The 27946-nt window shown below is 43.9% G+C and overlaps 1 protein-coding gene across 1 annotated transcript in view; it reads left to right on the top strand.

Moving 5' to 3' along the window:
- The window catches only part of LOC120058540 (neuron navigator 1-like), a 95848-nt gene that overhangs the window by 40860 nt on the left and 27042 nt on the right, over positions 1-27946 (top strand). The window contains exons 4-11 of the mRNA XM_039007279.1: positions 6881-7022; positions 15601-15913; positions 20966-21755; positions 22139-22594; positions 22814-22855; positions 22982-23142; positions 23937-24107; positions 25712-25764. Coding sequence (XP_038863207.1) covers positions 6881-7022; positions 15601-15913; positions 20966-21755; positions 22139-22594; positions 22814-22855; positions 22982-23142; positions 23937-24107; positions 25712-25764 — 2128 coding nt within the window. The remainder of the gene's footprint in view (positions 1-6880; positions 7023-15600; positions 15914-20965; positions 21756-22138; positions 22595-22813; positions 22856-22981; positions 23143-23936; positions 24108-25711; positions 25765-27946) is intronic.

Below are 27946 nucleotides of genomic sequence, written 5' to 3'. Positions count from 1 at the left end.
CAAAACACTCAGAACTCCAAGTTCCAATGCTATCGGGAACCGGACCCGGGATGTTAGCTCTCCAGGAACACAGTAGAGCCTTGGAAGAGGCTGTGGAGCAGTAAGTATTTAGCTACAGTAACACAATGGGTGTATTTATTGTAGCCTATTAGTGTAGTGGTCTATTCTAAGTCTAAGTGAACATTAGCTGCTTCTCTATGTTCTCATGCCTAGTTAAAGAAAGGTTAAATAAATGTTTTTAAAAAACATATATATATATAAATCTATGTTCTCATCTCTCCTCCCTGGTGGTCCTCTGACTGAAGGTCAAGCAGGGAGGGTACTCAGTCAAGCTGTCTTCCTGGAAGGCGGTGTCCCTTACCGCTCCAGTGTTCCAGCTTAGCAGGAGGGGGAGCAGAGAGAACAAAACTTAGCCCAGAGAGAGTATTTAAAGAGCTTATAGTCGGTTATATTGATTAGATTTATATCCTCTGAATATTTTAAGCGTATGTAATGTTGACATATATGGCCTACAGCAAAGGAAGGCCCCCTGTAACTTCCAGATTCATTCTGTAAAATGATTTCTCTGTACATTTGACGTATTGTCATCTTAAACATAATAGCCCAGTGTCATATGCCATGTTATGTAATATCCATGTTAACCCTAGAGGGCAATATTCAAGGGTTATTGAACAATTAGTTTATTCAAGTAGCTATAATGGTGGTGTTGATGATATGATGTGGGTTTACATGTGGCAGTTTTGGGAACAGCTGTTAGCCATCAGGAGAGGGAGAGTAGGGGGGTCACTTTTTAGCCTCTTACTTGGGGGTGTTTCCCAACTGGTCCGCAGTCCTTACTGTATGGGGAATAGGAGGTTGCTGCAATACATATTTGAATGGAGCGTTGAGCCTTCCTTGAGGCTTCATGACGTTACGTGATTATTTTTCTTCTAAATGCTTTTTTATGTCAGAATTGCGCGAAAATGAGCGGACGTGTACTAATTGGGAAAGTGCCGCCAATGCGGAAGCGGACTGCGCCCGGTGCGAAAAGGACAATACATTTGACTTCGGGTCCAAGGTAGGCACTAAGCGTTGATGATTATAACAATACAGAACATCGTGTAACACCATCAGACAATGTACTGTAGCTCTGTAAATTTTTCTCAATACTGTGAATGCATGGAATTTGAAAGGTGTGTGTATGACTCAAGAGTTGACCAATGAACTGTTTAGAATGTAACATTGTGCCCATTGTAGCTTGCTCACCTGATGAAATGATGGTAATTAGACTGGCAACTGTTGAAAAACAAACAAAAACATTGAAAAGAGACATTTCAATTGTTTTTTTTTCTAATTGAAAAAAGCCAATTATGCGATTTTTTTTATGTTATTGAAATCAATCAACTGAATTGCATAGTTGCAGTTTAACAGAAAAAATCGCTCATCAGTTTATTTTATCTATCCACAGCAGCTTTCCCAATGGACATTTCGAATTTGTATATATTTTTTAACCTGTAATAGAGTTTTGATAAAATTACTAGCTTATAGGCTATATAAATACTGACATTTTCTAAAACGTATATATCTGTATATAGGCTACCTGCTGGGTCAAATGTTCAAATGGATCTAGAGCAAGTGACTCAGAGGCAGACAGTCAACATTTTTCTTATCAAGCAAAGCTCTATACTTTGGCAAGTAAGCACTGAGGTCTTGTTAGATGGAGAGTTGGCACTTGTTTTTCACAAGCAATTATGGGATTGGTTAAAAGAACACCCTCCATGGTGGAATTGTAGCAACAGTACCACAGCTACAGTATCTGGGTAATTGAAGATTCATTGAGCGTTCAGCCACAGGTATGCGCTCCCAAGAGTCATGAACTGTGATTTTGCCTAGCTGTACTGTCTGCCGTCCTTCTTTCATTCCTTCTTTCAGTCCAAATACATACAGTGCATTCAGAACTTGTTCACACCCCTTTCATTTTTGCACATTTTGTTGTGTTACAAAGTGGGATTAAAATGGATTCAATTGTCATTTTTGTCAACGATCTACACAAAATAGTCTATAATGTCAAAGTGTAAGAAAAATTCTAACATTTGTCAAGTATTCAACCCCCTGAGTCAATACATTTTAGAATCACCTTTGGCAGTGATTACAGCAGTGAGTCTTTCTGGGTAAGTCTCTAAGAGCTTTGCACACCTGGATTGTACAATATTTGCACACTGTTCTTTTAAAAATGCTTCAAGATCTGTCAAATTGGTTGTTGATCATTGCTAGACAACAATTTTCAGGTCTTGCCATAGATTTTCAAGCAGATTTAAGTCAAAACTGTAACTCTGCCTCTCAGGAACATTCACTGTCTTCATGGTAAGCAACTCCAGTAAAGATTTGGCCTCGTGTTTTAGGTGAATTTGGCCTTACTGAAAGGTGAATTTGTCTCCCAGTGTCTGGTGGAGCAGACTAATCCAGGTTTTAGGTGCTTAGCTCCAATATGTTTATTTTTTATCCTGAAAAACTCCCCAGTTCTTTTTATTCAGGACAAAAAGTGAATTGCTTTGCCACATTATTTGAGGTATTACTTTAGTGTCTTATTGCAAACAGGATGCAAGTTTTGGAATATTTGTATTCTGTACAGGCTTCCTTCTTTTCACTATCAATTAGGTTAGTATTGTGGAGTAACTACAATGTTGTTGATCCATCCTCAGTTTTCTCCTATCACAGCCATTATACTCTGTAACTGTTTAAAGTCACCATGGGCCTTATGGTGAAATCCCGGAGTGGTTTCCTTCCTCTCTGGCAACTGAGTTAAGAAGGAGGCCTGTATCTTTGTCGTGAATGGGTGTATTGATACACCATCCTAAGTGTAATGAATAACTTCACCATGCTTTAAGGGATATTCAATGTCTGCTTTACCCATCTACCAGTAGGTGTCCTTTGCAAGGCATTGGAAAACGTTGTGGTTAAATCTGTGTTTGAAATTCACTGCTCGACTGAGGGACCTTTTAGATAGTTGTATGTGTGGGGTACAGAGATGAGGTAATCATAAAAAAATCATGTTAAACACTATCATTCCACACAGAATGAGTCCATGCAACTTATTAAGCACATTTTTCCTGAACTAATTTAGTCTTGATATAACAAAGGGGTTGAATACTTATTGACTTATTGAATCATTTTTTATATATATTTTTATTAATTAATAAACAATTCCAATTTGACATTATGAGATATTGTGTGTAGGCCACTGACAAAAAATCGAAATATTATCCATTTAAAATTCAGGAAATGACACAACAAAATCTGGAAAAGGCAAGGAGTGTGAATACTTTCATAAGGCCCTGTAAATTGAAAATATTGGAGGTGCACTTGATATAACTTGGAGTTTGCACTTTTGGGACTTTCCCATTGTTTCCATAGACTGGGCAATCTAAATCAAGTGCAGCTAAAGTATTTGGGATTATATGACACAGGTCTGGTTGTTTCAAGGACTTGACCATTAATGGTTTACGCACCTTTTACTATCTCGTGACATCTATCGGGTCAGACGATCCACATGTTACCACACACATCAATAGTGGGACTCTCCAATAGTGTGGTGCAGCAACAGTGGCTTTAAACCTGTTCAATGAATCCCTGTGTATGTGTGTGTGGAGGAAGTTCTATGTTGTTTTATTAGGTGTGATGCCTGGGTGCTTATCCAAATGGACCACTTATTAGCCTTGCAGGAATGACATCAAAGTCTCATGGTACTGTTGATCTTTCTCTGTATAAGGATGCTAGTGGTTTGGTTTGTTTATGTAGTCACAGCTATATGAATATGGTTGACATAAATCATTATAGCGCAAAATGTCACACATTTCTCTGCATGATTGTTGATGTTTTCAATTTATTATGGTTGATTGAATCAAGTGAAATCATTGTTAGGTTTAGTATCCCTACAGTATGCAGAAAGTTGTCTTTTAGCAGTCAGATCATCTAGTAGTCTAGCCATGAACATCTAGTGCATTACACAATGACAAGCTTTTGGTAACCAATAAGAGTCCTCTTGTTGCACACAGCTGGTCCCAGTTTGTGCTCCGCTAGGGAGGAGGGGAGAATGTAGATCATATTGTTCCCCCCTCCCTCCCTCCTTCACCCACCACACAACCCCTCCCTCAATCTTTCAAACCAAAACATTTTCTCAACGACTGAAATTCAAATAATAGCACTAACGCATGAATCAGCCGGTAAGCTTGGAGCAGTGCCACGGAAAACAAAAAGCTAATTTCCACCCCAAAGTATGAAGTACAGTAAGTGGTTATGTTCCTCCCACCCTCCTTGTCTGAGTTTTAACTCTGAAATGTAAGCTCCAAAGTAGACGCATGTTGCAATATCAACAGGCTACAGGCTATACAGAGTTGCAGACCCTCCCGGTCTCTCCTGGATTTGCCATCCCCTTGGGGAGATACTGGACTCGACAGGGTCATTCCTTTGTAACAAACCACTGGCTAGAAACTACTGCATAAGGTGTAACTTTTCAAATATAAAAGACTGGGGTGAGTACCTGTGGATCTCTGTTAATCAGTTCAATAATGCCAGAACACTGAATGACTTGCCTTAAAGAACAGGCTCTCCCTCAATGTGATCTGGTTTCACCAGTGTGTACGAGAATAACATTTTCAAATCACAATGTAGAAGATGGAACCTTTCCTTGGACATCAACTCATCACACATTTAGGCCAAGTTGTAGTATTACTGTGAGCTGAGGTCCATGCTGTTCAGCCTAGTCCCGTGATGAATCCTTGCTGGTCTGTGGTTGTTCCAAGACTGCTGTTTATAGCATTGCTGCTTAGAGTGGCGACAAATGCGGCTCACCTCAGTCCTCTGTACAAAGTTTATAGACCAAGAAGTACCTTTCAACCATTGCACATCACAAAACTCTGCTTAGCATTCAGTATATAAACCCCCAATCTTGCCATCTTCAATATCTATTTTCTCCAAGCCAGCTAGACATAAAGCTAACAGATCAGACGGATGCAATATTCCTACTATTCTTGAAAGGATATTAAAAGGATTTTTAGAGGTTTGGAAAGGATATTAACTAATAATTGCCACTAATTTCTGTGGACTATCTTTAATGAGATGGTTGTGTTTGAGAACCACCTACGGAGAGCACTGCAGTGCAGCAACACAGATCAGGCTTTAAACTCTTAGCTCCACAACCGCCAATTAAAACATCACTCAACACCCTGTCTCTGTGTTGGCCAACAGTTCTATGTGTCTGTTTTATATGTCTACCTGATGAGGGATGGAAAGGAAATAAACCCCTTAGTTTATAAACTTCTTTTTAGATTCATGTATCCACTTAAGGTGATTGGTGCTTCTGAGAAATGATTAATTAAGGGACTTTATACAATTTTGTGACCGACACCAACATATGCTTTTTGTCCTGTACATTTATGGTAGTAGTTCACTTCAGTGCGCAACATTATATACTGAAGTGTTCCAGTGACTGGTAGATTCTAGGTTTTACCCAATGCCCTTTTTGGGGGGGGACTCACTTCTCCGTAGCCATGTGATTAAGTCCAATTGCCTCCTCTGCCTCAGACTTTCTTCAGACTGTTTTTTTCTCCCAGTGTTTTCAGCATATGCAATTCCATGTTCCATCACCCTGCTAATTGCAGAGTAGGAACCCACAAAGAGCCATTTCAACTCAGCCGGGAAGGAAAGCACAGACAGAGAAGAGAAGTCAGGAATGACTTGGCTTTCTAAGAGTCTTATTACAGTATCTTCCTTTTGCTATCGGACACGTTTGTGAGAGAACATAACAGTTACATACATCTAAGAGGTACTTAACATTACAGCACTCTTGAGATGTTTCTATTGAAACAATAAAGGCATACAAAGCTCGCTTTAGAACCCGGGTCTCCATTTAAAAAGTTGTATTGTCCTGTTCTGAGCTTTACATGACAATAATCGTCTCGACTACATCCTCCACCACTTGTTACATTCAATGACCTGTATTTTCAGTGTGAAATTCAATGAGCTGTATTTTCAGAGTGTGAAATTCAATTACCTGTTTTTTCAGAGTGTGAAATTCAAATTCACTCATATTCAGATTTATTCAGGGTTCCATTTGGTCCAAGTATTAGTTGCTGTCTTGTGAGCGAGCAACAGATTTTTGGGTTACAGTACCACACTGTAACTGCTCATCTGTGTGTCCACCTCCCTCCCTCCCCTCCCTCCCTCCCTCCCTCTCACGTATGGGCCTCTCCAGCATCATCTGTCCCAGGACAGGCCAGGCCAGGTCAGGCAGGCGGGTGGCGGGATGACAGCCCAGACCCACAGGCAGCTGTCACTGGGATTTCCCCTTCTTCTCTAACTCCCCTGTTCTATCGCTCCTTGGAGCACGCTATCCCTGAGCTTCTTGTCGAACCACTGCCACCCTCGGCCTCGCCCAGTCAACTTGATTTAACATAAACGTCCCGTGCTGAGGAAACTTCAGTCAAAGTGCCACTCATGGAACTGTAGTTTGTCACTGAGAGGATAAAGATAGTTCCTAGTTGTGTTAGAATCAAAGCAGCTGTGTGGTGCAACCTAGGCATCCCTTGTCTGATCGAACAGCATGTAGCTGGCCGTTACCATGGTATCCCTTCAGGAGGACAGATGGACAGTCAAAGCTGTTGCCAATTTAGACCTACCTTTGTCTTATCCTTTAATAACCTCCTCTTTAACTACGAGGGATTGGGTTAAATGTGGAAGACACATTTCAGTTGAATGCATTCAGTTGTACAACTGACTAGGTATCCCCCTTTCCTTTACTGTTAGATAGCTTTATAACTGTTAATACACAGTAACTATATATTCCCTTCTAAACAGTACCATGCTCTGCTTTATTATAACCTTTGACCCCTTCTCTTTTCAGCTGGGAAGAGAGCAGCTCCATCAGCAGTGGGCTCAGTGATGGCTCTGTAGACAACCTCAGCTCCGAGGAGTTCAACGCCAGCTCCTCCCTCAACTCTCTGCCCACCACACCCCTCGGATCCAGACGCAACTCCTCTGCCATGGTGAGTGAAGGGCACATTCAACCACAACAGCCTTAGCTATGTTTCTGTTGTATCTCTGTAAACTATATAGGCTACTGCCTGCACACACACGGATCTTACTGGAGAAACTGTAAGCAGATACCCTGTGATGGTAGAGCAGTATACCTGGTATTTGACAGGACCTGAAAGCATAATCCAGCAGATAAAAAGGAACATCTTTATCAGTGTGAGTTATGGAAGAACACCGTTTTTCATCTATAAGTTTAGGTCAGTATTTCATGACTGACAATGAATCTATTTCCCTGTCAACCTGCTTTGTTTGACAAACTACTGTATGCGCACGCACACACACACTGTCTCACTGCTATAACTGGGAACAGATGAGAGCAGTCTACCTTGACTAGGTATGTGTATGACTCTTGCTAAGTTATATATATATAAGACTACAATTACCTAAGTTCTTTGTTCTCAAAGTTCAGGTTTGTATTTCATGATTTACATTGCACCCATTGCCTGTCTCTTTGTCCCCCTGCCTGTCTGTCTCCCTGCCTGCCTGTGTGTATGATTCACCCTCTGCAGAAGCGTGTCAAATCTGTCATTTGAGTCCCAAAGAAACAGTTCACACGGCCAACACCACAATGTCAATCAATCAGACATGGATGTCATCAATCAGACATGGATAAAGATGATGACATCATCAATCAGACATGGATAAAGATGATGACGTCATCAATCAGACATGGATAAGGTGATGACATCATCAATCAGACATGGATAAAGATGATGACATCATCAATCAGACATGGATAAAGTTGATGATGTCATCAATCAGACATGGATAAAGTTGATGATGTCATTGTGCAGCACTTGTTTAGCATTATCCAGTCACTGGAAATCAATGTGATATTTTACATTTCATTTAACACTGCAAAATCATTCATCCAACTTAGTCTGTGGACATCTACATTGGATTGAAAGTCAATTTGGTTGAAAGGTGACACTTTTAGTAGGTGATCTCTCAGGTGGGAAAACAGTCACTGATATCGCGTCATAAGGCTCTTCTAATAGCCCTTTAGTGACCCCTTCGCTTATCCTTACAACACGAATGATCACGTCAACTTTCAGGAATCAACTTTGTTTTGAGAATTCAGATTTTCTTCTGTATCACCGTGGCGTGGTAAGTACAGAGGTTCTCTTTATTTTAAATGTGTATTTTATTTCACCTTTATTTAACCAGATAGGCTAGTTGAGAACAAGTTCTCATTTACAATGCGACCTGGCCAAGATAAAGCAAAGCACTGCGACACAAACAACAACACAGAGTTACACATGGAATAAACAAACATAAAACAGAAAAAAAGTCTATACACAGTGTGTGCAAATCAGGTAAGATAAGGTGGTAAGGCAATAAATAGAACATCGTGGTGAAATAATTACAATTTAGCAATTAAACACTGGAGTGATAGATGTGCAGAAGTTGAATGTGCAAGTAGAGATACTGGGGTGCAAAGGAGCAAAAAAAATAACAGTATGGGGTTGAGGTAGTTGGATGGGCTATTTACAAATGGGCTATGTACAGGTGCAGTGATCTGTGAGCTGCTCTGACAGCTGGTGCTTAAAGTTAGTGAGGGAGATATGAGTCTCCAGAGATATGAGTCTCCAGTGATTTTTGCAATTCGTTCCAGTCATTGGCAGCAGCGAACTGGAAGGAAAGGTGGCCAAAAGAGGATTTGGCTTTGGGGGTGACCAGTGAAATATACCTGCTGGAGCGCGTGCTACGAGTGAGTGCTGCTATGGTGACCTGTGAGCTGAGATAAGGCGGGGCTTTACCTAGCAAAGACTTATAGGTGACCTGGAGCCAGTGGGTTTCGCGATGAAAATGAAGCGAGGGCCAGCCAACGAGAGCATACAGGTCGCAGTGGTGGGTAGTATATGGGGCTTTGGTGACAAAATAGATGGCACTGTGATAGACTGCATCCAATTTGCTGAGTAGAGTGTTGGAGGCTATTTTGTAAATGACATCGCCAAAGTCAGGATCGGTAGGATGGTCAGTTTTACGAGGGTATGTTTGGCAGCATGATTGAAGGATGCTTTGTTGCGAAACAGGAAGCCGATTCTAGATTTAATTTTGGATTGGAGATCCTTAATGTGAACCTGGAAGGAGAGTTTACAGTCTAACCAGACACCTAGGTATTTGTAGAAGTCCACATATTCTAAGTCAGAACCGTCCAGAGTAGTGATGCTGGACGGGGGGGCAGGTGCTGGTAACGATCGGTTGAAGAGCATGCATTTAGTTTTACTTCCATTTAAGAGCAGTTGGAGGCCACGGAAGGAGAGTTATAAGGCATTGAAGCTCATCTGGAGGTTAATTAACACAGTGTCCAATGAAGGACCAGAAGTATACAGAATGGTATCGCCTGCGTAGAGGTGGATCAGAGAATCACCAGCAGCAAGAGCGACATCATTGAAGTATACAGAGAAAAGAGTCGGCCCGAGAATTGAACCCTGTGGCACCCCCATAGAGACATCCAGAGGTCCGGACAACAGGCCCTCCGATTTGACACACTGAACTCTGTCTGAGAAGTAGTTGGTGAACCAGGCGAGGCAGTCTTTTGAGAAACCAAGGCTGTTGAGTCTGCCGATAAGAATGTGGTGATTGACAGTCGAAAGCCTTGGCCAGGTCTATCAATACAGCTGCACAGTATTGTCTCTTATCGATGGAGGTTATGATATCGTTCAGGACCTTGAGTGTGGCTGAGGTGCACCCATGACCAGCTCGGAAACCAGATTGCATAGCGGAGAAGGTACGGTGGGATTCAAAATAGTCGGTGATCTGTTTGTTAACTTGGCTTTCAAAGACCTTAGAAAGGCAGGGTAGGATGGATATAGGTCTGTAGCAGTTTGGGTCTAGAGTGTCTCCCCCTTTGAAGAGGGGGATGACCGCGGCAGCTTTCCAATCTTTAGTGATCTCAGGCGATATGAAAGAGAAGTTGAACAGGCTAGTAATAGGGGTTGCAACAATTTTGGCTGATAGTTTTAGAAAGAGAGGGTCCAGACTGTCTAGCCCTGCTGATTTGTAGGGGTCCAGATTTTGCAGCTCTCTCAGAACATCAGATATCTGGATTTGGGTGAAGGAGAAATGGGGGGTGCAGGGGGGGTGCAGGGCTTTTGACCAGGGTAGGGGTTGCCAGGTGGAAAGCATGGCCAGCCGTAGAAAAATGCTTATAGAAATTCTTAATTATCTTGGATTTATCGGTGGTGACAGTGTATCCTAGCCTCAGTGCAGTGGGCAGCTGGGAGGAGGTGATTTTATTTTCCATGGACTTCTTTATTCTCCCAGAACCTTTTGGAGTTTGTGCTGCAGGATGCAAATTTCTGTTTGAAAAAGCTAGCCTTTGCTTTCCTAACTGCCTGTGTATATTGGTTCCTAACTTCCCTGAAAAGTTGCATATCGCGGGGGCTATTCGATGCTAATGCAGTACGCCACAGGATGTTTTTGTGCTGGTCAATGGCAGTCAAGTCTGGAGTGAACCAAGGGCTATATCTGTTCCTGGTTCCAATTTTTTTGAAAGGGGCACGCTTATTTAAGATTGTGAGGAATGCACTTTTAAAGAATAACCAGGCATCTTCTACTGACGGAATGGAGTCAATATCCTTCCAGGATACCCGGGCCAGGTTGATTAGAAAGGCCTACTCGCTGAAGTGATTTAGGGAGCATTTGACAGTGATTAGGGGTGGTCATTTGACCGCAGACTCATTACGGACACAAGCAATGAGGCAGTGATCGCTGTGATCCTGGTTGAAGACAGCAGAGGTGTATTTGGAGGGCCGGTTGGTTAGGATGATATCTATGAGGGTGCCTGTGTTTACGGATTTGGGGTTGTACCTGATAGGTTCATTGATAATTTGTGTGAGATTGAGGGCATTAAGCTTAGATTGTAGGATGGCCGGGGTGTTAAGCATGTCCCAGTTTAGGTCACCTAACAGCACAAGCTCTGATGATAGATGGGGGGCAATCAATTCACATATGGTGTACAGGGCACAGCTGGGGGCAGAAGGTGGTCTATAGCAAGCGGCAACGGTGAGAGACTTGTTTCTGGAAAGGTGGATTTTTAAAAGTAGAAGCTCATTGTTTGGGCACAGACCTGGATAGTAAGACATAACTCTGCAGGCTATCTCTGCAGTAGATTGCAACTCCGCACCCTTTGGCAGTTCTATCTTTTCGGAAAATGTTATAGTTAGGGATGGAAATTTCAGGGTTTTTGGTGGCTTTCCTAAGCCAGGATTCAGACACGGCTAGGACATCCGGGTTGGCAGAGTGTGCTAAAGCAGTGAATAAAACAAACTTGGGGAGTAGGCTTCTAATGCTAACATGCATGAAACCAAGGCTTTTACAGTTACAAAAGTCAACAAATGAGAGCGCCTGGGGAATGGGAGTGGAGCTAGGCACTGCAGGGCCTGGGTTAACCTCCACATCACCAGATGAGCAGAGGAGGAGTAGGATAAGAGTACGGCTAAAGGCTATAAGAACTGGTCGTCTAGGTCGTTCGGAACAGAGAGTAAAAGGAGCAGGTTTCTGGGCACGGTAGAATAGATTCAAGGCATAATGCACAGACAAAGGTATGGTAGGATGTGAATACAGTGGAGGTAAACTCTGGCATTGAGTGACGATGAGAGAGGTATTGTCTCTAGAGACATAAATTAAACCAGGTGAGGTCACCGCATGTGTGGGAGGTGGGACAAGAGGGTTAGCTGAGGCATATTGAGCAGGGCTGGAGGCTCCACTGTGAAATAAGACAATAATCACTAACAAAAACAGCAATGGACAAGGCATATTGACATTGGGGAGAGGCATGCGTAGCATAGTTCTCTGTTCACAGGTGAAAAATGCTTTGCAGGCATCTTGTCACTCCTGGTGTTACTGTGGCAACACTGCTTCTTCCTGCTGTCCTTGTCCTCATCCCAGAGAGAGAAGAGTGATGAATTATGGGGATTAGTATTGCTGACTGAGCCATCTGTGACTATATCACATTAAGTAGGTGTGCTGTCAAGGCGTACTGTGCCCAATTGTTTTCCTCGGAGCCCCCCAATTCACAACAGGATACCCCATTAGATACGGTATGGTGCTCTCAAAGCAGCGACATAGTACCTACAATCAACTGGTCATATTTTGGGATGATAGCCTAGTACAGTATTTCCCTCTTATGGCTTGGTATAATGTTGTAGCTACTTAAAATCAATCAAATTTTAATGGTCACATACACATGGTTAGCAGATGTTAATGCGAGTGTAGCGAAATGCTTGTGCTTCTAGTTCCGACCGTGCAGTAATATCTAACAAGTAATCTAACAATTTCACAACTACTACCTTATACACACAAGTGTAAAGGAATGAATATGTACATATAAATATATGGATGAGCGATGGCCGTGCGGCATAGGCAAGATGCAGTAGATGGTATAGAGTACAGTATATACATATGAGATGAGTAATGTAGGGTATGTAAACATTATATAAAGTTCCATTGTTAAAAGTGACTAGTGATACATTTATTATATCCAATTTTTTATTATTAAAGTGGCTATAGATTTGAGTCAGTGTGTTGGCAGCAGCCACTCAATGTTAGGGATGGCTGTTTAACAGTCTGATGGCCTTGAGATTGAAGCTGTTTTTCAGTCTCTCGGTCCCAGCTTTGATGCACCTGTACTGACCTCGTCTTCTGGATGACAGCGGGGTGAACAGGCAGTGGCTCAGGTGGTTGTTGTCCTTGATGATCTTTTTGGCCTTCCTGTGACATCGGGTGGTGTAGGTGTCCTGGAGACCAGGTAGTTTGCCCCCGGTAATGCGTTGTGCAGACCTCACTACCCTCTGGAGAGCCTTACGGTTGTGGGCGGAGCAGTTGCCGTACCAGGCGGTGATACAGCCGACAGGATACTCTCAATTGTGCATCTGTAAAAGTGTGTTTTCGGTGACAAGCCGAATTTCTTCAGCCTCCTGAGGTTGAAGAGGTGCTGTTGCGCCTTCTTCACCACGCTGTCTGTGTGGGTGGACCATTTCAGTTTGTCTGTGATGTGTATGCCGAGGAACTTAAAACTTTCCACCTTCTCCACTACTGTCCCGTAGATGTGGATAGGGGGGTGCTCCCTCTGCTATTTCCTGAAGTCCACGATCCATCTCTTTTGTTTTGTTGAGTGTGAGGTTATTTTCCTGACACCACACTCCGAGGGCCCTCACCTCTTCCCTGTAGGTCGTCTCATCATTGTTGGTAATCAAGCCTACCACTGTAGTGTCGTCTGCAATCTTGATGATTGAGTTGGAGGCGTGCATGGCCACGCGGTCAAGGGTGAACAGGAAGTACAGGAGAGGGCTGAGAATGCACCCTTGTGGGGCCCCAGCGTTGAGGATCAGCGGGGTGGAGATGTTGTTTCCTACCCTCACCACCTGGGGGCGGCCCGTCAGAAAGTCCAGGACCCAGTTGCACAGGGCGGGGTCGAGACCCAGGGTCTCGAGCTTAAAGACAAATTTGGAGGGTACTATGGTGTTAAATGCTGAGCTGTAATCGATGAACAGCATTCTTACATGGGTATTACTCTTGTCCAGATGGGGTAGGGCAGTGTGCAGGTTGATTGCGATTTGTGTCATCTGTGGACCTATTGAGGCGATAAGCAAATTGGAGTGGGTCTAGGGTGTCAAGTAGGGTGGAGGTGATCTGGTCCTTGACTAGTCTCTCAAAGCACTTCATGATGACGGAAGTGAGTGCTACGGGGCGATAGTCGTTTAGCTCAGTTACCTTAGCTTTCTTGGGAACTGGAACAATGGTGGCCCTCTTGAAGCATGTGGGAACAGCAGACTGGGATAGGAATTGATTGAATATGTCCTTAAACACACCACCCTGCTGGTCTGCGCATGCTCTGAGGACACGGCTAGGGATGCCGTCTGGGCCGGCTGCCTTGCGAGGGTTAATAACACGTTTAAATGTTTTTCTCACGTTGGCTACGGTGAAGGAGAGCCCGCAGGTTTTGGTAGCGGGCCGTGTCAGTTGCACTGTATTGTCCTCAATGTGAACAAAGAAGTTGTTTAGTTTGGGAGCAAGACGTCGGTGTCCGCGACGGGGCTGGTTTCCTTTTTGTAATCCGTGATTGACTGTAGACCCTGCCACATATGTCTCGTGTCTGAACTGTTGAATTGCGACTCTACTTTGTCTCTATACTGAAGCTTAGCTTGTTTGATTGCCTTGCGGAGGGAATAGCTACACTGTTTATATTTGGTCATGTTTCTGCTCACCTTGCCATGATTGAAAGCAGTGCTTCGCGCTTTCAGTTTTGCGCAAATGCTGCCGTCAATCAACGGTTTCTGGTTGGGGAAGGTTTTAATAGTCATTGTGGGTACAATATCACTGATGCACTTGCTAATAAACTCGCTCACCGAATCAGCGTATACATCAATGTTGTTGTCTGAGGCTATCCTGAACATATCCCAGTCCACGTGATCAAAGCAATCTTGAAACGTGGAATCAGATTCGTCAGACCAGCGTTGAACAGACCTGAGCACGGGCGTTTCCTGTTTTAGTTTCTATCTATGGACTTCCCCACTAAACCAGTGTCCATCTTGTATTAACAGACTTCTGCTCAGGGACGCGTTAGGTGAAACAGCATTGTGTCCTTGTTGTTTTGATGAATGAGTCTTGCGCTGCTCAACAAAGAGGAGAGCAGAGGTGATTCAATAGAGTTGAGGTGAATTGTGCCCTACAGGAAGGTACTATATTGTTTTGGCCATTCCCAGCCTTGGCCACCGTGCTGAACGTTATTGTAAGGAAAGGTCAGATTGAATCATTCTCAGCTGGTTCTAGTTTAATTGGACAGTTAATATTGTGCCTGCCCCGCAGACCACGAAAGAGCAGTCGTTACGTAATATGGTAGCAGCGGCTTAGAAAGGGGAGGGCGTTGAAAAACATTGTGAAAATAGCTGAAGCAAAACTGGGGCATTTGGAATCGAGTACACTGTTAAATCAGCCCAGATTGACCAACCTTTCATGTAGCACGTCATCCACAATGCATGTCATGAGCATGTAATGTGGCTTCAGAACGCCAAGTCAAAAAGACTGATCATCCATGATGCACCAGCATTTATGGGATTTAAAGGAGAACATGATTCATCCTTGATTCATTCTTTCTATTAGTGACTACTGCAGTGAAAGACTCCTCAGATCATAACATAGTGACTGCAGTGAATCTCTGATGTTAAACAGTACAGTACAGTTCCTCCCACATGCTCTCTCTCTGAAATGCAGACAGACACTCAGACGAGACAGCAGAGATTACTGAGTGTAAACTGAGGTTCTGGCAGAGATAACAAACACAGTGTCTCATATGTACTGTACGCACACACACCTGGCTGCCTCTCACATGATCCCTACAATTCCATTTTTTTAATTCAGAAAATTCAAGAATTCCTAAATCTGAATTTCGATACATTTTCTTCATTGATTGAACTGAAATTGACTTCAACACTGTGTTTACCATTGTGACCATACAAATATAATTTTCCATTTGCAGAATACTTCATATCTCAATGGTTATGTCCCTATGTCCTTATGCAGCTCCGCACCGATGCTGAGAAGCGCTCTCTGGTGGAGAGTGGCCTGTCCTGGTACAGTGAGGATGCCAAGGCCGCACGCAAGATGGACGGGGGCAGCTACGAAACTGGGAGCCTCAAGACCGAGACCCCCAGCAAGTGGAGGAAGTCCTCCAGACCCATGGAGGGTGCTAGTGAGGACGCGGGGGTCAAAGGGGAACTGAGGAAGCCCCAGATCCTGGGTCAGCCAGGGAACTTTAATAAGAAGGGGCGCCACCCTCCTGTGGGCGTGACCTCACCCATTACCCACACCTCTCAGAGCGTGCTCAAAGTGGCAGGTCAGATTGAATAACATGTGTTATCTCTCTCTCTCGCTCTGCCTCTCTCGCTCTGCCTCTCTCGCTCTGCCTCTCTCGCTCTGCCTCTCTCGCTCTGCCTCTCTCGCTCTGCCTCTCTCGCTCTGCCTCTCTCGCTCTGCCTCTCTTGCTCTAAGGTCTTTCTCCCCTCTCTCAATTCAATTCAGTTTGCTTTATTGTCATGATGTAACAATGTACGTATTGCCAAAGCTTACTTTGAAAATGTACAATATTAACATAATTAATAATAATAATCAATATTGTCAACAGGACAATGGTAACAACAATAACCAAGGGTCAAAATAACCATACATTGAACAATAACAATAAGCATAGAGAACATGTGTAGGTTGCTTGGTCTGTCAGACACTGTCCCTTATCTTATGGCAGGGAGCAATGTAGTGCGCTGCCAACCCACAGCTCTCTGTGTGCCTCCCCCCAACAGGACAGATAGCCTATCCTCATCAGAGAGGTCTTTGAAACATTGAATAAGGGGAAATGAAACTCTCTGTCTCGGGTTCTGCTGTAGTGAAGTGGTTGCACAGCCTTTGTTTTCCTGTGTCTACCCTTCTCAATGGCAAGGCTGTGCTCACTGCTCACTGAGCCTGTACTTTCTCAAGTTTTTATTTTTTAATTTAAATATTTTTTAATCCCTTTTTCTCCCCAATTTCGTGATATCCAATTAGTAGTTACAGTCTTGTCCCATCGCTGCAACTCCCGTACGGACTCGGGAGAGTCAAAGGTCGAGAGCCGTGTGTCCTCCAAAACACGACCCAGCCAAACCCCCCGGTTGCGGCCGGCTGCGACAGAGCCTGGACTCGAACCAGGATCTCTAGAGGCACGGCTAACACCACTGCCCCACTTGGGAGGCCCCCATCAAGTTTTTTCTAAGGTTTTGATCAGTAACCAGGGTAAAATTCTTTGCCACGGTGTACAGTCGATTTAGGGCCAGATAGCACAGCATTTTGCTTTGTGAGGTTTTGTTTGGACTGTGTTGTAATTTGTTTTGATCTGATTGATTGGATGTTCTGGTCCTGAGGCTTCAGTGTGTTAGTAGAACAGGTTTGTGAACTCAGCCCCAGGACCAGCTGGATGAGGGGACTCTATTTTTTGCTCAGCTCTTGGTATTGCAGGGCTTGGTAATGATATGAGAGGGGGTCACTGTATTTTAGATGTTTCTATAACTTAATTGCTCTTTTTGGAGTTTATTAGTGGATATTGGCCTAACTCTGCCCTGCATGCATTGTTCGTAGTTTTCCTCTGGACACGTAGGAGAATCTTACAGAACTCTGCATGCAGGGTTTCAATGGGGTGTTTGTCACATTGGTTGAAATCTTGTTTTGCAAGTGGACCCCACACCTCGCTGCCATAAAGTGTAATTGGTTCAATGACACATTCAATTTGAGTTAGTTTTTTAATGGTGTAGAATGCCCTGCGTGTTCTGTCTCAGTTCATTCACTGCATCATTAATGTGCCTAGTTGAGCTTATTTTTAACCCTACGTAATTGTAGTGTGTGCAGTACTATATATATTTTGTACCAATTGAGAACTTTGGTCTAATTCCCTGAGATCTGGATCTTTTCTGGAAAATCATTATTTTAGTATTTTTGGGGTTTACTGCCAGGGCCCACGTCTCTCTCTCTCTCTCTCTGCACTATACACCTTGTTGTTGGTCCAGTCCTGTTGAGTTGGCAGTAACTTAGCAATTTGATGATTTAATATGAAATCATTATTCCAAGTGACTGCTATACAGGAAAGGGTTTTTACTGTTTGCATTCATAAAGAGTGTGTTTGTGTTAAAGTAGAAGTATGAATGGCGTGACATCTTCGGGGGAGGAAACATGATTGTTAACTTGTTTTGCAAGATATCTTTGTCGTCCATAACCTCCCCTAAATGGATTCCACATGGAGAGTAGCCACAGCCAGCGGATATCTGCTTGATATCAAATGAAATGTTGAAAGTCTGTGCCAGAGTTTGATTGGAAGGCCTAGTACTGTACAAGAACACTGAGAAGAAATACCAGTGTATTCCATGCAGAACAAGGATCATCTCTTTGGGTTTCCCTCTTGGTTAATCTTCCCATGCTTCTTATCAAAGACAAATTCACTGTAAAACACTGTCTATGAAGCATTCTTTGTCTTATAGCTTCTTCTCTAACTTTAAGCATCAGCTGTCAGAGCAGCTTACCGATCACTGTACCTGTACACAGCCAATCTGTAAATAGCACACCCAACTACCTCATCCCCATATTGTTATTTATCTTCTTGCTCTTTTGCACCCTAGTATCTCTACTTGCACATCATCATCTGCAAATCTATCACTCCAGTATTAACACTAAATTATAATTATTTCGCCTCTATGGTCTATTTATTGCCTTACCTCCCTAGTCTTCTACATTTGCACACACTGTACATAGATTTTTTCTATTGTGTTATTGACTGTACGTTTGTTTATGTGTAACTCTGTGTTGTTATTTTTGTCGCACTGCTTTGCTTTACGTTGGCCAGGTCGCAGTTGGAAATGAGAACTTGTTCTCAACTGGCATACCTGGTTAAATATAGGTGTAAAAAAATGATTTTGAACATATTTACGCTCCATACCTGAGTTTGAGGACTACGGATACCTCATTAACCTTTATGGGCAGTATCAGTAGAAAAATGACATTTAAACAGCAACAAAATGTTTCCTTTTGTGCAAAGTGCAGAGTACAGTGCAAAGTGCAGTATGGCATTTCAAATGGCGGGTGTGTGACTTGTTTCTTAATTAACCGTTTTTTAAAAATCATATTTTTCTCTGATTCATAGTTCAAGTAAAAATGTATATTTTTCAGACTAAGACATAGTAGCAAGAGTGTGCAGCAGTGGAGGCTGCTGAGGGGAGGGTGGCTCTTTATAATGGCTGGAATGGAGTACAATGCCTGGAATTGAGTGAATGGAATGGTATCACACACGTTCGATACCATTCCATTCACTCCATTTCATCCATTATTAGGAGCCGTCCTCCCCTCAGCAGCCTCCACTGGTGTGCAATGTAGTGCATTACCTTTTATTCAGCCTAAAGCCAGTTCTATGGATCTATTGTTTGCTAGTAATGAAATGCAGCGGATTACAATGATGTGTAGTGACTCATCCATCTGATCACAGCAATAATGTTGTGTTTAGGGGTTATTTAATTCCTCGCAATCTAATTATGATTGAACAATAGAGGAAACAATCAAACTGCAGTTCAATTTCCTGACTGATGCAATTTATTGTAATGCCCTCGACCACTTATTTGCCTTATTAATGTGGCTGATTAGGAGGCTCTGTTTTTTGGCATCATTCTCTGGGCTAAAAATGCAGTCTTGTGATATTCCCAAACAGACACTATTTTCTTTTTACATTCCCCAATCAGTTATGCTGCTTTACATGTCTGATTGTATCTTGAATTCCATTGACGGTGTCCAATTGAGGCTATTGCACATGGGAAAGACTGGCAGCTATTTTACTGGTCTTTGCTTTTGCTTTCTTAACTAACCTTCACCTTTTCTCCCTGACTGAGTGACATGCACTGTTACTTTAAAACGCCTGTGTTATTCCTTAAGAGTCTATTGACGCGCCCGTTCGTCAATCTAAGTAACATAATTTAAAAAAATCCCCATTTAAAATCTGTCAGTCTGTCAGTTTAAGCTAGAGAAATCATTTTCCATGGGCAGCGTCTCAATCCGCCGATATCGGCCTTCCACATCTGCGGTGGAAGGTGGCCAGGCTACAGCGCTGTTTGTCAGACCATGAGACATCCAGAAAATCAGCCTTCTGATGAAAATGTCTGTAGCGTCCGAACAGTTTGCCCTACAAACTAATATGACCACTCTATGGAAAGATGAGACCCACACGATCACGGTGGGAAGTCGGTTCAGCCGATGTGCCAGCTTCTGTCTGCAGGTACCGAACCGTTTGGGCTACAAGCTATTATGATCCCACTATGGAAAGGGGATATTCTGCTTTACAACCCTCACAAATGTCATGGGACTCATCTGAAGGAAACCCGGGACCAGTTTAAAAAGCGAATGGGAGTATGAAGGTAGTGTTGTAACAACAACAAAAAGGGGTTAAACATGTGTCTAAAAAACAAAAATCTCCTAAATATAGGACAGACACTTCAAAACCGAATTCCTTATCATACTTTTTTTACTGTCTGTTTTGCCATTTTATGAATGTGTTTGTTATTCAATGTGTTTCTATGGGCTATAGTAATAAAGACCAAATTAAATAAAACAAATGTATACCTACAGGGGTCCTAAAATGATCCATGGTATGACCATCTTAAAACAATTTCATATGTTAGCTTAGTAAGCACCCCCAATAATGCATGCATTTATAAATGTGTCTGAAAAACATTTTTGTGACTTGTACATGTCAAGTTGCCAGAATAATATGAATGCACGAGTTACAAAGTGCGAATAATAAAAACTAAGCCTTTCCCTAATTTTGTCAGTCACCAAAGTATATGCCCGTTGCATTTCATTACGTCTTGGTCAAGGGCCCAGTTTGTCAACCAGACACGTCTGCAGTACCTCTGAGATGTTGGTGACTAGTTGTCTTCATCTAGCGAACATAAACCATCTCTTAGTAAATACACATGTTTCTTGTTATATACAGCTGTTTTTATGTGACCAAGTAGCCATTAAGCCATAGGGTACGGTTCTGGTCGTCCAACATTAGTCATGATGGTGTCATCCACATCCAGCCAGTTGACTGATGTTTTCTTTCACTCTTGATCTATATGCAACGGTCCACTTTCAGCTCCACTCATTATTACAGCTGGTAGCTGACTAATCATGACTAATGATAGTGGTATGGTTGTATCTAATCTCTCTCAATTCAATTTAAGGGCTTTATTGGCATGGGAAACATATGTTAACATTGCCAATGCAAGTGAAGTAGATAATAAACAAAAGTGAAATATAACTTTTTTTTTTACATTAAACATTACATTCACAAAAGTTCCAAAAGAATGAAGACATTTATCTCTCTAACTCTCTCTCTTTGCAGCACCAAAGAGTGACCACAGGGCGGTGGACAAGACAAAGATGTCTGTGAAGGCTTCTGGGCTGCAGCGATCTCGTTCTGACGCCGGGAGGGATCATCTTCCGCAGCAACGGGAACTCCGCAAGCCCCCATCCGGCCTGGTCAAGCCCTCTGCCGGGGCCTCGTTCGGCTACAAGAGGCTCCCGACCCCCAGCACCGCCACCGTCATGACAGCAGGGGGCAGTACCATCTCTAGTGGCTCTGCCACCGTGGGCAAGATGCCCAAGTCTTCTGGCATCCCTGTGAAGCCTCTGGGAGGAGGAGGAGGAAGAGGGGAACGTAAGAATAGCTTTGACGCCACCGGCAGTGAGGAGGGGGGCTTCCTGGGGCCCAGCGCCCGTAACAGCCTCCAGTACCGCAGCCTGCCACGCCCCGCCAAGTCCAGCACCCTCAGCCTGATCAGCCGCCCTGGATCGGCCCGGCCCGCCAGCAGCAGCATGGAGCCCGGCCTGCTCAGCCTGAAGCCTGTCTCCATGGCCTGCCCCGGCCCCAGGGGGAAAGAGCCTGGCAGTGGAAGCACTAAGGGGGCCAGTCGAAGAGGGAGCACAGGCCCTGTCAACCAGACAGACAGGGAGAAGGAGAAGGAGAGGGCTAAGGCCAAGGCAGTGGCGTCTGATATGGACTCCCTGTGTGGCTCCCTGAAGATGGCAGACTGTCAGGGTGATTCCACTAGGGAGGCTAGCGCCAAACTGCATGGGCTGCGTAGGGCCAGCAGCAGCAAATACCCTGAACTCTCATCACCCACCACTCAGAGGTAAAGTCACCATCCAGATACATTCCTACAGTACATTACAATTGTGCAATTTTTAGTTACAGTACTCCTTTTGCGGTGGTATGAGGTTAATAGAACCAGCTACATATATTACTCTGTTAGTGTCGACCCAGTTTGCTCAGCTGAATGTTCTAAGATATTTTAGGAAGAGTTACTGTGTAATTTTTTGAAACTACTCAAACCGCTTTATAGACATAAGAGAACAACACAGCAAGAAAACAAGTCACTGTCATTTTGTGTGCTGTGTTTTCATGTCTTTTTCATGCCAGGCCTGAGAACAAGTCCAGAAAAGCAGGGTCTCTGGAGCCTTCCTGGTGCTGGATGGTTCTGGATCTGACATTCTGTGTCTCATATCTAATTCATAGGATGCTGAGCTGCAAATCTCTGGGTCGGCCTCCGAGCCTGGCACACCTGGACAAGGTCAACTCCAACAGCCTGGACTCGTGCGTGACCATTCAGGACCTCCCTCCTAAAGTGCCCCCCTACTCCAAGCTCCAGGACCTGGCTGGATCCGGGCCACGCAGCACCATCCCCCGGGGCCTCACCCCCAGCCCAGCCCCCATCCTGCACCTCGACTCCCCCAGCTGCTACCCCAGCCAGACCCTGTCCATGGGCAGCTCTCCGCTGCTCTACCCCAAACTGTCTGGCCTACACCGCAGCATGGAGTCACTTCCCCTCACCATGAGTGTTCCTCCCAGTGGAGGATATATCCGGGCAGAGTCCAGAGACAGGGACAGCTACAGAGACAGGGACAGGGAGGAGACGAGGAGCACGGGGACCTGGGGTGCTGGGAGCAGGACCTCCCTCAATCTCCCAGACAGGTGGGTCTAGACAGGAACAAGACCCTGATGATGGGGTGGAATAGGTTTCGGAACCCTGTACTTCACCAGTCAGTATCTGTATGTAGGAACATACTATGATCAAACTGTTGCCATCTTTCTACTGCATCTGAGATATTATTAATAACAAGATGTTCTACTATCATTGATTGTTTGATAGCAGAAAAGGTAATTATTGTTGTCTTGTTCTTTCTCTACAAGTTTGCAAACAGACAGGAACACCTTACCCAAGAAAGGATTAGGGTATGTCAAGTAAGTTTTTCATTGTTTTATGACACATTTGCTGTATCCAATGTACAAATGATGTAGTATATTTTTCTCGTCCGAGGCACGTTTAATTGTTGCTTTCTTCTCCATGCCCTGCTCCAGTCGCTACAGCTCTGGTCTGTCAGAGGATCAGTCGGAGGGGAAGGAGAGGCGTCACTCTCACACTGCAGTGAGCCTGATGGAGAGCGAGAGCCCCCCTCAGCTGCCATCGCCCACCCACATGCCCCACCTCTCCTCTGGCAAGGCTGTCCTCACTAACGTGGGTGAGTCTCAGTCTACTGCACCTTTATCCATCCACAGCCCTGCGGCTCTGAAGGCTGACTTGGAAAACTCTGTGTAACTCTAAACTCTCATTCAGACTAATCGTCCTGCTGGTCTGTATTTCAACACAGATACATCTGAAAGGTTTAAGGCACAGGTTGAAAGCAGCAGTAACAGCCCGGCAGCAGCGGATGCATTTACTTTGAGTATAAACCAGTCCGTGTGATGTTGGTCGTGTTGAATTATAGAAACACATAACGCTCCTTTAGAATGAACCTGTGAATACAGTAAATGTGTATCCACTGAAGTACATTAACACCCTGTTGACGTTATAGGTCAGAAATTGTTCTAATCATATTCAGAACTAATCAAGTTACATAGTTAAATATATATTTTATAGTTAAGATTTGGCTGTGTCAGTAAAATATGATGATCTCTTATATGTGTACTGATGAAGCGTGAATAAGCAGGAGATATAAAAGACGCTCTGAGTAAAGCAATGCTATGTATGTATATACATACTGTATATCCCTTTGACTGTTTGTGGAACCTGAGTGTCTCCTTACACTGAGTCATCAGGGTGAGGTTCCCCTCGGGAGTGTGTGTGTGTGTGTGTCGGTGTCTGTGTGTGTCGGTGTGTGCGTGTGAGTGACTGACTGTGTGAGTGAGTGCAGGTATGTGTGTGTGAGTGAGTGCAGATATATGTGAGTGTGTGAGTATGTAGTGTATGTGTGTGCCTCATACAGTTTCTGTGCCAGTCTGCCTCTTACCCATGCCAATTGTCCTGCCCTCCCAGTTGCCCCTATCCCGAGTGGTGCCCCCAGGATAACCCGCTCCAACAGTATCCCCACCAACGACATGGCCTTCGACCTGTACGGCTCCCCTCCACTGGGCAGCACCATGTCACTGGCCGACCGGCCCAAGAGCATGATGCGCTCTGGATCCTTCCGCGAGCCTGGGGATGACTGTGAGACAGCTAGCACATGTAAGTAACCTGTATACAAATATATCATTGCATTTCTAAAGCTGGCCTCTATGGCTTCATGTCTAAAGCTGGCCTCTATGGCTCCATGTCTAAAGCTGGCCTCTATGGCTCCATGTCTAAAGCTGGACCCTATGGCTTCATGTCTAAAGCTGGCCTCTATGGCTCCATGTCTAAAGCTGGCTTCTATGGCTCCATGTCTAAAGCTGGCCTCTATGGCTCCATGTCTAAAGCTGGACCCTATGGCTTCATGTCTAAAGCTGGCCTCTATGGCTTCATGTCTAAAGCTGGCCTCTATGGCTCCATGTCTGAAGCTGAACCCTATGGCTTCATGTCTAAAGCTGGCCTCTATGGCTGCATGTCTAAAGCTGTCCTCTATGGCTCCATGTCTAAAGCTGGACCCTATGGCTTCATGTCTAAAGCTGGCCTCTATGGCTCCATGTCTAAAGCTGGACCCTATGGCTGCATGTCTAAAGCTGGCCTCTATGGCTCCATGTCTAAAGCTGGCCTCTATGGCTCCATGTCTAAAGCTGGCCTCTATGGCTTCATGTCTAAAGCTGGATCCTATGGCTCCATGTCTAAAGCTGGACCCTATGGCTTCATGTCTAAAGCTGTGGCTCCATTTCTATGGCTGGCCCATGTTGGTTTGTCCTTCTACTGCGGCCCTCAGTTAATAAAGAAACCAGGTTTGAGGTCAGCTCCATTTCAATTCAGGAAATTAATTGAAAATCCAATGGTGAAGGTGCATAAAGATGTAAGAAATTTTAATATGACGTCTTCGTTTGAGCACTATCCACAGACTTTTTAAACTACGGCACGCGATATGGTTCAATGTGCCTATAAATCAGCACAATCTACTTTCTTTTTTCAAATTGTGCCCGTGTTGAAGCTTGAATTGTGATTATGTATATTGTTCTAATGAACATACAAAAACATTGTAACGGAGAGCACTATACAATACGGAGAACTTAGAAAATGTGGCGTTTGTGGAAGGTACATGGGGACCGCCATCTTTATGCACCTTCGCCATTTCCATTTGAGTGACTGTGTTGAGTTTTCATGACTTGAAATGTCTATTTATTCACTCTCTGAATAGACTAAAGGGAAACGGATCTTATTCCAACCCTGTGGAACACATTCCCCTGATGTTGCACGCCCCCAGCCTAGACAACCCTCTAATGGTCTCCTTGAGGCTGTGTTCTCAATACAGAGAGAGAGAGTGCCTCCATGTTAGATGTGCGTTATGTAAAGGTGTAATGAGGTGACCCAGTTTGTCTCTGTCACTCCTCTAAAATCATTCATCTCTTCTTCAACATTGTCAGTGTTGGGTTATGTTTTATGTTGCTTTCTATGAAGTACTTATATACTGCCACAGGTCAACTGTAATTCATACCTTGCTGTATATCTACACTCACAGTAGCAGGTTTACTGGCTATAAAGTATTTTTTACAAATCTGAATACGATAGATTAATCACATTGTAGCATATTCTGTGAAGTCTGGATATGGCATATGTCAGTATTAAACCATGTTGAATGTTTTTGCTCTCTCTGTCTCTCTCTCTGTGTTTTTCTTCTCTACACATTTCAGTCCATGGCTCTGTTCTCTCCTTGGCTTCAAACACTTCATCCAACTATTCCTCGGTGAGTACTATAATTATTAAATAATCCAGAAATAGTTATTGGGCTCAGCTGTTGTGTGCCCACAGGATATACTTTCACGATTATAACAGTTGGTCCCTTCACAATGACATGACTGTGTGTGATATAGGCCTGGCCTGCCAACTGTAGAAATATAACCATGTAGTGTTTCTCTCTTGGATTGAAAACATGCCTGAAGTGAGGTGAGATGTTATGCCAAATGTCATTGATGAGTTCCAGAGCTGTCAACGACGACTTTTTACCTCAAAACATGGGCTTTTCTCTCCTTTTCCAACTTTGTCCATGGTTTATAGATCACTTTATTGTTTACCTAGGTCTTTACCATTATGTTTACATTATATACAGTGGGGAGAACAAGTATTTGATACACTGCCGATTTTGCAGGTTTTCCTACTTACAAAGCATGTAGAGGTCTGTAATTTTTATCATAGGTACACTTCAACTGTGAGAGACGGAATCTAAAACAAAAATCCAGAAAATCACATTGCATGATTTTTAAGTAATTAATTTGCATTTTATTGCATGACATAAGTATTTGATACATCAGAAAAGCAGAACTTAATATTTGGTACAGAAACCTTTGTTTGCAATTACAGAGATCATACGTTTCCTGTAGTTCTTGACCAGGTTTGCACACACTGCAGCAGGGATTTTGGCCCACTCCTCCATACAGACCTTCTCCAGATCCTTCAGGTTTCGGGGCTGTCGCTGGGCAATACGGACTTTCAGCTCCCTCCAAAGATTTTCTATTGGGTTCAGGTCTGGAGACTGGCTAGGCCACTCCAGGACCTTGAGATTCTTACGGAGCCATTCCTTAGTTGCCCTGGCTGTGTGTTTCGGGTCGTTGTCATGCTGGAAGACCCAGCCACGACCCATCTTCAATGCTCTTACTGAGGGAAGGAGATTGTTGGCCAAGATCTCGCGATACATGGCCCCATCCATCCTCCCCTCAATACGGTGCAGTCGTCCTGTCCCCTTTGCAGAAAAGCATCCCCAAAGAATGATGTTTCCACCTCCATGCTTCACGGTTGGGATGGTGTTCTTGGGGTTGTACTCATCCTTCTTCTTCCTCCAAACACGGCGAGTGGAGTTTAGACCAAAAAGCTACATTTTTGTCTCATCAGACCACATGACCTTCTCCCATTCCTCTGGATCATCCAGATGGTCATTGGCAAACTTCAGACGGGCCTGGACATGCGCTGGCTTGAGCAGGGGGACCTTGTGTGCGCTGCAGGATTTTAATCCATGACGGCGTAGTGTGTTACTAATGGTTTTCTTTGAGACTGTGGTCCCAGCTCTCTTCAGGTCATTGACCAGGTCCTGCCGTGTAGTTCTGGGCTGATCCCTCACCTTCCTCATGATCATTGATGCCCCACGAGGTGAGATCTTGTATGGAGCCCCAGACCGAGTGTGATTGACCATCATCTTGAACTTCTTCCATTTTCTAATAATTGCGCCAACAGTTGTTGCCTTCTCACCAAGCTGCTTGCCTATTGTCCTGTAGCCCATCCCAGCCTTGTGCAGGTCTACAATTATATCCCTGATGTCCTTACACAGCTCTCTGGAATTGTCCATTGTGGAGAGGTTGGAGTCTGTTTGATTGAGTGTGTGGACAGGTGTCTTTTATACAGGTAATGAGTTCAAACAGGTGCAGTTAATACAGGTAATGAGCAGAGAACAGGAGGGCTTCTTAAAGAAAAACTAACAGGTCTGCGAGAGCTGGAATTCTTACTGGTTGGTAGGTAATCAAATACTTATGTCATGCAATAAAATGCAAATTAATTACTTAAAAATCATACAATGTGATTTTCTGGATTTTTGTTTTAGATTCCGTCTCTCACAGTTGAAGTGTACCTATGATAAAAATTACAGACCTCTACATGGTTTGTTAGTAGGAAAACCTGCAAACTCGGCAGTGTATCAAATACTTGTTCTCCCCACTGTATATGTTTATATAAAGGGGTTTGACTGCTACTGATACACAAACACATGCCAGATAACATTTCACAATTGGTGTCCTTATATAATTCCTATAGGCCAGGGGTCCCCGATATAGGCCAGGGGTCCCCGATATAGGCCAGGGGTCCCCGATATAGGCCAGGGGTCCCCAATATAGACCAATGGGTCCCCAATATAGACCAATGGGTCCCCAATATAGGCCAGG

This window comes from Salvelinus namaycush, chromosome 2 (assembly GCF_016432855.1).
Source record: "Salvelinus namaycush isolate Seneca chromosome 2, SaNama_1.0, whole genome shotgun sequence".
Taxonomy (NCBI): domain Eukaryota; kingdom Metazoa; phylum Chordata; class Actinopteri; order Salmoniformes; family Salmonidae; genus Salvelinus; species Salvelinus namaycush.
This window is presented reverse-complemented; position numbering and strand designations above follow the sequence as displayed.